General features: G+C 45.1%; 1 protein-coding gene across 3 annotated transcripts in view; it reads right to left on the bottom strand.

Moving 5' to 3' along the window:
• The window catches only part of Arhgap10 (Rho GTPase activating protein 10), a 263,662-nt gene that overhangs the window by 155,383 nt on the left and 95,430 nt on the right, over positions 1 to 12,849 (bottom strand). For all 3 annotated transcript variants that reach the window (XR_012910917.1, XM_075976491.1, XM_075976492.1), the window contains exons 4-5: positions 12,686 to 12,757; positions 2,716 to 2,817 (exon numbers count right to left, since the gene is read on the bottom strand). Coding sequence is in view for 2 of the 3 variants with exons in the window: in XM_075976491.1 (XP_075832606.1) it covers positions 2,716 to 2,817; positions 12,686 to 12,757 (174 nt within the window). In the remaining variant the exon portion in view is untranslated. The remainder of the gene's footprint in view (positions 1 to 2,715; positions 2,818 to 12,685; positions 12,758 to 12,849) is intronic.

Below are 12,849 nucleotides of genomic sequence, written 5' to 3'. Positions count from 1 at the left end.
GAACACACTACGAGACTCTGTTCTTTAAACAAGAACTGAGAATGACACCCACATCTTTTCTGTCCCTCTGCTCAGGGTCATACCTAGCAACCTTAATTAATCTCTTAATTGAGACAATTGAGACAATTCACTCAAGATCAGCCATATATGAGCAGCTGAGAAAAGCAAGGAGCATCCAAGACCAAACTTTTTCCTCTTTAGATGCCTCCTCCTTTTGATGTGTACGTGCTTGCAAGAAGGTTGAGAACCTATTGTTTATGAAGAGTGCACAGAACAAGAGAGAAAAAATGCTCAATTGAAATGGAATTGAATGCACTCATCTTTGGGGCCTCTTCAAATTCAAGACTCGCAGTTTAATGGTCTTTGGGATTAGGAACACTGTCAAACTACTCAGGCTGACAGGTACTAATCTCAGCAGACAGGGACTGAGTTTAAGCAAGATTGCACCCTTCAGAGGGCTCACAACCATTGAAAGAAGCCATGCAACAATACATAGGAGGAGTAAAAAGATAACAGTCGGCCAGCAGAAGGGCATCTTAACAGACAGCCGGAAGGATTTCTACCACAAGGCCTGAGTACATGGTTCAGGGACAGTATCTGAAGGAGGCAGACAAGTGGGTCTGGGTTGGAACACGGTGGACAGGAGTTAGGGTGTGCTCAGTAGTAAAGTGTGTGTCTGGTGTGTATCAGACCTAACTCCAATTACCAATGCACCAAATTAATAAAATAAAAACTCCATTCTAAGCAGCAGGAAGAAGAAATGCAAAGAGCCCCAGCAAGAAACTGCTGGTCCTGAGTGGGCAGTGCAGAGCACATGGGGCCTGGGTCCCAGGCTTCTGGAGGCACCATCAGCTGGGCTTTCAAAAGAAAGGGGGCATGAGAAGGGGTGGCATTCTGACAGACGAGGGTGGGGTGTGGGAGCCGAGGATGCCCTCCTACACCATACATAAGGACATTAGGAACAGGTGGCTACTCAGAGTGACGTGGAGGTGGAAACTGGCTGGAGGCATATAAATTATCTCTAAAATGATTGAAAGTGGAGAAATGAAGAGGGGTGAAAAAGAACAGCTGCTGTCCTTGCAGAACAGACTCAGGGGATGGGGGTGGGGGAGCCGCTGCAGGGCTTCTATGTCGACCATAACAAGGAGAGAGCAAAGTCCTGTGCCTCAAGCATTGTAGTGAGGATTAAGTAACATAAAGGCTATTTTCTCTTTATAAGTATTAAATGTCAACCAAATGTCAAAGGTATAAGAAACACAAAAGAAAATGTCACTTGTAGAGTCAAACCAACAATGCACGCACACACAGTCTCTAAGTAAAGCACACAAGCGGGGTTTTACACTGTTATCATTTAGATGACAAGTCAGCAGGTACATACATAGTAGAACATGATGCCCAGGCTCACGTGAGCTCAAACACAAACAAACGAAGGGAAGGCAGTTTGATACTTCTGTTGGTGAGTCACAGTCCTCAACTGCATAGCACATCATTGCTAATAAACTCCATGATGTGGGGCTGAAGAGACGCTGGGTGTTCACGGGAAGGTACTGAGGTCCTCGGTAGCTGGGTGAAGATAGAGTGTAGATGTGTGTGTGTGTGTGTGTGTGTGTGTGTGTGTGAGAGAGAGAGAGAGAGAGAAAGAGAGAGAGAGAGAGAGAGAGAGAGAGAGAGAGAGAGAGAGAGAGAGAGAGGGGCGGTGTCTGTGTGGTGTCAGGGGTGTATGGTGAGGTGGGGGTGGGTCTGTGTGTGCGGGTGTGCACATGTGTTCTCCAGGATAAAGAACGATTTTATCTGAAAAGGAAGTGTATACTGTTCCTGGGTAAGTTCGGTTCCGAGCCACTTCCTTGAGGCAGCTCACAACCACCTATCACTCCAACCCAGAGGACCTGTCGCTCTCTTCTGCCTCTGTGGACACCTGCACGCATGTGTACACATCACCCCCCCATACATAAAATACTATACATGTACTATTTTAAAAATTAAAAGAAATCTTGTAAGTCTATATTCCATATTGTAAATAACTGAAATTTCTAGTCAAGCCTATGGACAGGGAGGAAAAAAAATTGAGAAATTTAGAAAGAAATGGGGAAAATGAGAGGTTAAGATACAAATTCCTTTCTGCTTACATACTGCATTCAAAACAACCTGTCTAATAACATAAGTAGAACAGATCCACTCAGCCAACAAGAACCTCCCAAGCTCTCAGTGTCCGCTTAGATTAATGCTGCTATCACATAGAGAAAACAGTGTATGAGCTCATTCAGTTCCGCTCATCAAGGAGACTGAAACCCAAGAGCAGGGCTATCCCTGCAAAAAAGTATGTGGGGGGCTTGTTTGCGGAGGTCATTTGTTTTTTTAGTTTTTAGAAACAGGGTTTCTCTGTGTAGCCCTGGCTGTCCTGGAACTCACTCTGTAGACAAGGCTGGTTTCAAACTCACAGAGATCTACCTTCCTCTCCTTCCTGGGTGCTGGGATGAAAGGCGTGCACCACAATGCCTGGCTGTATAAATTCTTTATCATCCTGACTAACATTGCTCCTGTGAAAAACTCAGAGTCTAAAATTTACTACTATGAACCAATACTTAACCAATACTATAAGGTATAGTCACTGTTGCCTCATTTCACAGAACTCTATTCTTAATTCACTGCAGTATCTGCACTCCCCGTGTCTGTCAATCTCAGATGCACATATTAAGAGAAACGTGAAAAGAATACCTCTTGTAAATGTGAGTCCTTCTTCCTGGCAGACAGAGTCAAGTGTTTATCAATCAGACTGTAGTTCTTTTCCGTCTCTTTGTCAAACTTCTTCTTCTCTTCCTACAAATAAAAACCAGGCAATGGTGATTATACATACCACATAAATCACATGCACAGTTAAATCTGCTGGAGGCTAAAAATATGAAAAATGGCTAAAAGGAAAGCATCCAAGTAAAGCTAGGAGATGTGAAGACACTGTGAGGCAAGGCCTCCTGTCCCAAGCCCCTGCTGTCAATCAGAGTCGGCACTGGGACCACGAAGACACTTCTCACGATTTCTTCCGAACCCGTCAAGACTTTCAACTCTGCATACCCACTTGAGTTAAATCATGTCATCTCCCTCTTCTCTCACAAATAAGGAAAACACGCAAAAGGTGGAGCTTCAAGAACAAGCTTACTCAGGACTTTGCTCAGAGATGAAACTCACGTTAGACAGAGTAAGTTTTCTATACACATTTTTTACTCATGATAATCTAGAACGTCTCGGGGAAGAAAGTCACCAACAGTCCAGTTGGGATATAATGATGCTCGGCCCAGAACTGCTACTGAGTTTCCCAAACCTCTTAGCACGGCATCAGTGGTCAACAGACCCCAACACAATACTGATATACTCAGAGCAATTTGCTTGGCTGCACACACTTCTCAGGGACTGCCTAGAGTTAGAATTTACTTGGCTTTTGCTATGCAGGCATTTGGAAAAAGAAGCAACCCAGTTTCTGTGGGTGAAGACGGCAGAGCAGCCCCTGCTCAGCTCAATACACTTCTACCAAACATTTTAAGCCGATTTTAAATGCCTTTGTGATGGGAAAAGTCTGTCTGTCCATCCACATTAGAGTCCCTCAACTCCCACCACACCCCAGGCACATCTCCATCCTTATTTTTTGCTTTTTTCTAAACCAAAGATAGTGAACTACCCTAGACTTTTCTGTCTTAGGGAAGGAAAGGAGGGAGGGAGGGAGGGAGGGAGGGAGGGAGGGAGGGAGGGAGGGAGGGAGGGAGGGAGGAAGGGATTTCTACATCCTGCCACGCACATCCCTACTGCACAGAACTACAAGTCGAGTTTTGGAATCCTAGGACAGCACAGCCTCTGTGTCATCATTGAAGATCACAAATTCATCCCCACACTGATGAAGAAGAGTTTCGGGAATTGGTGTTTCTTCCCAATTCTAATTACCAACATGAGAAGCCTTAAAACAAAAATGTCAGGGCTAGAGAAGGACCCAGGTTTGTTTCCTAGAATCCAAACAGAGGCTCCCGGCAGTCTGCAACTCCAGTCCCAGGGGATCTGGTGCCCTTTTGTAGTTTGTGAGCACTGCACACACACGGAGCACAGACGTACATGTACACAGAACACCCATGCGTATAAAGTAAAATAATAACCTTCCCAAATGTGTGACAAGGAGAGCCTAACTATTCTTCAGAATGATCCGGGAATGTTTTGCTGGGACTCATCTGTGGAGAACCCATGGTCCATGGGTTGTAAGGGAAAAGCAAGAGACAGGTGGCTTTCCTTTAGCATCTTGAACTTGTCACTCCTCTGATGAAGCAGAAACAGTCTTTATGCCCTAAGTAGTTTTTCTCAGTGTACAGCTTTTCTGTAAGTACAAGGTGCTGAGTCCAGTCACAGATGGTTAGCATCTTTTCTGCTTCTCCTATGCTTCTCAACTATTTTAACAGCAGGAAATACAGCACAAGCCACATCACTGCCTTCTCGTCATCCCCCATTGAGAAAGCTGACAGTATGGAGTGTGTATCAGGGCGTGAACGGGTCCTGTCCACGGTGTGTTGCAGACCTGCAGGACAGTCATACCACTCTCTCAGGACCCGTCTCTCCACTTAGACAGCAAGGGCACGTCCAGCATACACAACTCCATCATAAGGAGTAACCTTTTTTGTATACTGATACGAAGTTGAGACTATTTTTGTTAGAACATACTCTATGTACATTTCTAATTTTGTTCAAGGTATGGTACCTGTGCAAATCATTTAGCTAGAAACTTCTAGCCCCTGAAAGTTATTATTACCAACTAATTAAGATAATAAGAAAATGCAGGTTAGCAATTAGTCACCTATTACAACTGAACTTGAAGTGGTATTAGGTATGTTTTCAAGGTCAAACAGACATATTAGACAGACAGGTCATCTCTAAACACATAAGAGATCTACAGAATATGGTATTTAATAACACAGGTTCTTTTCTTTTTAATGACAGTGGGACAGGTTTGCTACTGGCAGCACCAATCTACTGCAGAGAAGATGATGGGCATCAAAGAAACTCCACATGGAATTTACTTTCTCTGTGGCAAAGGTTAGCCCCTGGTAAGAAAATGCTCTTGCCTCAACTGCTGACAGTCTACTGTACAAACTGGATAAGCAGGACACAAAAGAAAGGACTGCCAAACTTTGGCAAGACAAGATAGGACAGCCCTTTAGAATATCCTGTTTCACAGAAAAGTCTGTCAGATATGCTAGGCCTATAGGCCAAAAATGGGTTCCAGGGGAAACCTGGGTGACTGTCCAGGCAACCAGCTGTTTGTCAGTTCACTTTTTTTTTTGGAAGTCACTTGCTTGAACTTCCTGCTTAGTTGGGTAATATTATTCCCATCTTGGGTCTCCGAGGGAGTTAAGAACTTCACAGTTATAGTTTTCCTTGTTAACAGATTCAGAAAAGAAACTCAATTAAGAGGTATAAAGTGTATAAGGTTGAGAGACATAAAAGATATGCAAGTTAGAATAGGAAGTGAATTAGGTACAACTTTTGGAATCACCAAAATAGGATAGATGTGGAGTATTTTCTCTGAATTTATGGATTATTAATGGACTAGACACTGTTGATGTATTCATTGCCTGTATATATGGTATATAACTATTGTACTTGCTGTATATAATTTTATGTTAGTTATAGCCTTTTTTAATTTTTAGACAAAAAAAGGGGTAAGGTGGTAATATCTTGTTTGAACAAATGAAGCTGCCTGAAGACGAAGACTCAGAAAAGTTTTATTTGCTTATATGATTCCATCCAAATCACAGAACTGGATTCAGCGGCCAAAACCCCCAGCACACACACTCAGCAACAGTGGGTATGTGAACTAACATGGAGGTAAAGCTGGGATGAAAGAATATGACAGAACAAAGCTTTCTTAACTGTCTTATCTGGGAATCTCTGAACCACTCAGGCTGTCAGCGTGCCTTGCCCTGCCCAGGCGCTGCCGCTACTCAGGACTCTCAACGAGAGAACCAGTGACTTCTCCCTGCGTTCATTCTGCATGCGGCTGTAGCACACTTGTTCCTTTGTGCTCACTTCATTTCTTGAGCTAAAATTCTCTGAGCCTTAAGGACTGCAGCCAGGAGCTGCAGATAGGACACAAATATACAAACGGGCAGCACAGTCCTGCAGTTCAAATTAACTGCGAGAAGCAACTGCTTCTTAGCAAGCAGACCTTCTGAACTCAGGAGAGTCTGGGTCAGTCGGTAGTACTGGGTCAGCCGGTAGGTGTGACTGGCTGGGCTTTAGCAGGCCAGACAGTCCTCAAGGCTGGGCACTGGCAGCGAAACCGCCCTTCACGGGACTATCGCAACAGACCTGAGCTTGTCTCCGTGTGAGACACAAGCCAGCCACATGTCATCTCTTCTGTCAAACAGCTGAAAAAAGAAAACCTCAACATGTTTTTATAAAACTCACTAAGCCAAGTAAACAGTTTACAGATTAAATATGGCTCACAGGATAATCTGTCATAAAATTGAACACGTAAAAAAAGTAAAGATAGGACTTAAAATAGTAGTGAAGGAAAAAATAAGAAAATTGTATTTCTACAATATAAATGTAGAAATAGAAGAGGAAATTCATGAACCTAAGACACACAACTCAAATTAGCAGAACTCTTAAATGTCATTAAAAAGTAAATTATAGCCAGGCAGTGGTGGTGTACACCTTATTCCCAGCACTCAGGAGGCAGAGGCAGGTGGATCTCTGAGAGTTCGAGGCCACCCTGGTCTACAGAATGAGTGGCAAGACAGGCAGGGCTACACAGAGAAACCCTGTCTCAGAAAAAATAAAAAAGTAAAATATGTACAAAGGTGCCCTGCAGAAAGCATACCATTGTAAAATGCACTATTTAACTAGTGGGATTAGTGCAACTGTTTATCTGGGAAACAGAACCCCACCCATGTCAAAATTAATTCCAGATGTGCTGAAAGAGTCACGAGTTACAAATGAAGCTATAATAAAGAGATTGCCATCAGATCTCAAAGTAAAACAAAGATCATCTAAGCAAAACAAGTAGCAGAAGCCCAAGGAGATCCTCTAGATTTCAAAACTCTATACAATCCTCCAGCTGAAGGGGTATACACACTGTACAATGCTCGAGCTGAAGCGGTACACACTGTACAATCCTCCAGATGAAGGGGTACACCTGTACAATACTCCAGATGAAGGGGTACACATGTACAATCCTCCAGATGAAGGGGTACACATGTACAATCCTCCAGATGAAGGGTACACATGTACAATCCTCCAGATGAAGGGGTACACACTGTACAATCCTCCACCTGAAGGGGTACACATGTACAATCCTCCAGATGAAGGGGTACATACTATACAATCCTCCAGATGAAGGGGTACACATGTACAATCCTCCAGCTGAAGGGGTACACACTGTACAATCCTCCAGATGAAGGGGTGCACAACACAACACAAGTAAGGGAAACAGCAGCCAGGGTTGGAAAGAAATAAAAATTCTCACTTCATTTTATCACTTTACATTTCCATGAAAAAGGAAAAAGAATCACAAAAATATGAACGTATTTGTAAACTGTAGCATGGTTTTGCTTTGGAAAAGGGAAGATTTTTCTATCATTACACTTTACTTTACCATGACCATCTTTGTGTAGTTATCTGCATTTTACAACTTTTCTTGGAAAACAAAAAGGTTTTCCTTTGCAGCCATAAGCATGAAATAATGTTCAACATCTGAGTGGTCTGGAGAATTTAACGCCTCCTTGGGGTCCCACCTCTTCTCTTTTTATCTGAATGAGGAAGAGAACTAACACTCTGCACAGGAGACAAGGCCCCGAAGACGGCAGCAGTCACCAAGGCTCTCAACACCCTTCGCATGGCCGGCCCTCACTAGGAAGTCCTGCTGGCTCTGTCCCCATGCTCTGTGCTCCACCAGGATCCTACTGCCCAGTCAGACCCATTTCCAGGGAGCACTCCCCTCCCCACGCTGAAGTGTGTGTGTGTGTGAGTGAGTGTGTGTGTGTGTGTGTGTGTGTGTGTGTGTGTGTGTGTGAACCTACTGCCCAGTCACACCCATTTCCAGGAAGCATTCCTCTCCCCACTCTGAGGGGTGTGTGTGTGTGTGTGTGTGTGTGTGTGTGTGTGTGTGTGTGTGAACCTACTGCCCAGTCACACCCATTTCCAGGAAGCATTCCTCTCCCCACTCTGAGGGGTGTGTGTGTGTGTGCTCGTGCGTGCGTGTGAACCTACTTCCATGTCACACCCATTTCCAGGAAGCACTCCCCTCCCCCCCACACTGAAGTGTGTGTGAGTGAGTGTGTGTGTGTGTGTGTGTGTGTGTGTGTGTGTGTGAACTTACTGCCCAGTCAGACCCATTTCCAGGAAGCACTCCCCTCCCCCACTCTGAGGTGTGTGTGAGTGTGTGTGTGTGTGTGTATATGTGAACCTACTTCCTGGTCACAATCATTTCCAGAAAGCATTCCCCTCCCTACTCTAAGGTGTGTGTGTGTGTGTGTGTGTGTGTGTGTGTGTGTGTGTGTGTGTGCATGTGAACCTACTTCCATGTCACACCCATTTATAGGAAGCACTCCCCTCCCCACTCTGAGGGGTGTGTGTGTGTGTGTGTGTGTGTGTACCTACTTCCCAACACACCCATTTCCAGGAAGCACTCCCTCCCCACTGAGAGGGGCACCGCCCTTAACTCCTGCCCTGTGTTCAACATGGCATCCCAATGAGCTATCCAGCCCAATTACAATCCTTCTTCAACTGCCTCTGCCTTTAGCCTTTCTAAAGAGAAGAGAATTCAGCTTCCCCCCCCCCCACACACACAGTCCAATGCTTGGCTCCTCATCCAGCATGAACAAGGCAGCATCTGAGGACAAGTGAGTAAGTCAGATGGTATCACAGGGCACCAACACTGGCCAGAGCCACACACAACACGTAAACACTTGCTGTAGATCGCCTAACTCGTGCCACAGCGGGGCAGACCAATCACAGTCAATCCAGAATGAAGAGAGGATAAAAACCTGAGCGATTCTTTGTTGGCAAGCTGAGGGGGAGCAAGCCCCAAGCAGGGTGACTGCATGACTGAAACACACATCAGGCCCCAAACTGACATTTGTGGGTACCTCAGGATCCTCTGATTCTCTAAACCACCCTCGGAGACCGACCGGGAAACGGAGGGGCACTGAAAGAATTCTGATGGCACTCAGCGGTCTCTCGACAGGCTGACCATGTTCAGAGCCAGTGGGGGTAGCTCCCAGACCTCGGCTCAGCACAGCCCACTTTCCACAGCTCATCCCCACCGGCCCCCCACTTCTTACTCTGCCACAGACTGGCATGTGACATGTCCCACATGTGAGAGGCACAGGTATGTGCTCCATAACTAAAGGGAAAGTACCAGGATTAAATCAAAGCAACGCTTCGCTTTACCAAACTTCTTGGCGTAAGCTGCCAGGGAAGGCTAGGTTCTGCTCATGTCCTGCCATTGTTTACAAAGTCCGGGCCAGTCGGCTGTTACTAAGACTACTCATTAGACATATTCTAGGAAAGAAATGTTTTTAAAATGTGACTCCCAGCTTGGTCCTGGGCTGAAGGGAGAAGTCATAATGTATTTTAAAAAGACATTTGTTTCAAGTACTGTGTTGAAATGTTTGGGTCTACTGGGTAATATCAAACTCTGTTCTGAGGTCATCTGAAAATCTGTCACGACAGTTTAGTGGCATCTGTGTAACACTTACACATGGCTGCTATGTTCTAGACCCAGGCTCGCACTATCACCTGGCTGGTAAGGTGCCTGAGAAAGCAGTTCAGATTCTCCCGCTGGGACCTGCACATTTTACTCAATGTGCTTTTGCCCCAAATGAGCAAGGCTTTAACGGGGCTGGGAGACACTGCAAAATAAGTGCCAACATCGTGCAGAAAAAAGGAAAGAGGATGAGAACGAGCTAAGAAATGAAGCAAGCTTTGACGTAAACTCCCAACAGTACTGCGGCACAGCCCAAAGCACCAGCCCACAAGGTCCTGATTCCAGCAGGCACACAAGGAAACACAGAAGAATCTTCAAAACAGAAACAAGCCCAAACCCAGCAGATATGACTCAAGGCAGGCACATCAAAACAGAACAAGATCATCAGGAGTACCTTGGAGGGTTTTAAAAGCCCAATTTACAAAAACCACCGAGCAACTTAGATTACACTTCCACCACAGTTAGACATATAATTAGGCTTCTAGAAACTAGAGGATGCTGGCACACAGAGAATCAAGAGCGCCACAGAAGAGCCAACAGGGCGAAATCAACACATGGGAAAAAGAGCCAGGAGAGAAAGGCCAAAGCTGATGCTGGCATCTGAAAACTCTGAAGTGGTCAGCTTGTAAATATGCTGATTTTATCTCCACGTGAAAACTGTTGGGTGGTGATTGTCAAAAAGGCTTCCAACTAAGAGGCGAAAATCTTTTTAAAATCGCATGTGAGCACACTAATCAAATAAACACAAGTTTGTGCTTCGTCAAAACAGGGCTGGGTGTCCAATAGCAGACACACAGACAAAGGGACACACGTACACACGCTCAGGGACACACACGAGCGCACTGGCACACACGCATGCATATGTGCAAGTATCTAAACTCCAAGTTCTTCTTTGGTAATTACAGAATTATTATTAACCAGATAAGCTCTTTTCTAGACACCTTCTACAGTAAGGCAAGGCGGAGGACTCTAGAGGTTAGAGAAGGGTAGCAGTCTTTGAAAGACTTAACAAGGTAATGCAAGAGGAGCCACCTCTCTATTACTACAGTAGAGAGGCAGCAACTCCTACTTACTATGTTAAAAAGGGGGAAGTTCTCCCAGGGTCCCACATGGTTTCTCCAGGGACATCAACAGACAAGACAGCAACTCCACATACTGTGCACCAAGAATGTAGCTAAATCCTCCCAAACCTGCTGCAGGAAACACGGGGAAATTGCAGAGACGCGGGCCTTCTGGACAGCATTTGGTCAATACAAGCCTGAGTCACACACTACATATTACTGCAGTAATCTCCCCTTTAAGGGGCCATTTATTTTGCAAATTACTTTTCTGAACAAACAGCAGCGAACATGAAGGAAACCTGGGACCAGGAAAGGTAATGAGAGAAGATTCTGTTAATGGTCAACAGGAGAAAGATGTTCAAAACCTAGAGAACTAAGTGGACAAAGAAAACATAAAGCTGTTTATTAGCTAATCACTCACACCCTAAGGCAATATAGTTATCCCTCCCCCGCCCACCTTCTGACTGAAGCATGAAATGAATGTGTCTCACGCAGTGCCTGCCTATGAAACAGAAGCATGATCAAGCTTCCCAAGAGAAGATACATCGGAGAAAAACCAAAGGACATCAGGTCCTTCGCATCAAGGATAAGGCAAGGATGTGTCCTTGAGCAGAAAGGGGCGTCCGATCACCTGCTGCTGCAGCTCACCTGCCAGGAGAAGAAACGGGGCACCCTTACAGACACCACTACCCTCAACTTACAGTGTCTCTGTCAAGTATCGGGGGACCAAAGAGGAATAGCAACTAATCCAACAAACTGCTTCAAAGGAGGAATACTGGATGGAGCGGGTCGGGTCCAGCTGTGCAGTTACAGCTACTGGGCACAAAATTCATTTGTACCGAAGAATTCCGACTTTTTTCTATGAAAAGTCGGCAAACACGAAAGTTCCCTTCTGGGTTGGAGGGATGACTCAGCCATTAAAGGCTAGGCTCACATCCCAAAGAGAGAGAGAGAGAGAGAGAGAGAGAGAGAGAGAGAGAGAGAGAGAGAGAGAGAGAAAGTTCTCTTTCCTACTTAAAATGTATGACTCTCTTCTCTTTGATCTAGAACAAGAACGGCCAACAACACACAAATGGTACTTCTCCTTCCTCACGTTAAAAAAGAAAAAGAAAGAGAGTGGTGGAAATTATTTCTCTGGGTTAACTTCAAGGCTGAGATCACAAACTTTAGAAGTTGCTAAACATATTCAGGTCCCACTGTGGTAAAGCGGCTTGCTGTATGATTCCAGGAAGTCTTGGCTACATCCCAAACCCTTGAATGAGAGGCTGTAGGTCAATATGACAATAAATACTTACACATAATAGAAGCTCGATCGATTTCTGCTATAGTCAAGGAAATCACATCCCAATAACAATGACTCTCCGTGGTTTCCACAGCATCATGTGGGAAAAGAGCCCCTAATCAATGCCTAGGCACAGTCAGAATCCTCACACACACCCCTGCGACTGTCACGGGCACACACACACACACACACACACACACACACACACACACACACAAGTGTGACTGCCATGGAGACACACACACAAACACACACACCTGCGACTGCCACGGACACACACAAGCGACTGCTGTGGGCACAGACAAACACCTGTGACTGCCGTGGGCACACACACACACCTGCCACTACCGGGGAGCTCTGCCTGAGAGATTTAAGCCCCCTGCAAAGTTTGGTCAAAGATTTCTAGGTATTTTACTACCCATGCAGGTATTTGGTTTTATTTTCAATTCCACCTCCCCAAAGGGGAAAAGAGCATTGAAAACATAAACAACAGATGGTCTATCCCAGCATGCCCTTCACTCTGCCAAATGTGAATACAGACAGCAGCAACAGCAAAGGCGCCAGCATGCTCTGTTTACAAGTGTGCTCAAAGTAGACACAAACCTTTACCGCTCCGAGTTGTTCTTTTCGGAATTTTTCCAAGGGTTTAATCAGGGTTTCGGTGACACTTAATGCCTAGAGAACAAGAGTAATAACAAAAGAACACAGAGTTAGGGAAACATACTATTTCATCTGCCTCTTGCCCTCCACCCAGAAGTAAAATGAAC

Source organism: Microtus pennsylvanicus, chromosome 6 (genome assembly GCF_037038515.1).
Source record: "Microtus pennsylvanicus isolate mMicPen1 chromosome 6, mMicPen1.hap1, whole genome shotgun sequence".
Classification (NCBI taxonomy): Eukaryota; Metazoa; Chordata; class Mammalia; order Rodentia; family Cricetidae; genus Microtus; species Microtus pennsylvanicus.
The sequence above is the reverse complement of the archived record's forward strand: the minus strand, read 5'-3'. Positions and strand labels throughout refer to the sequence as shown.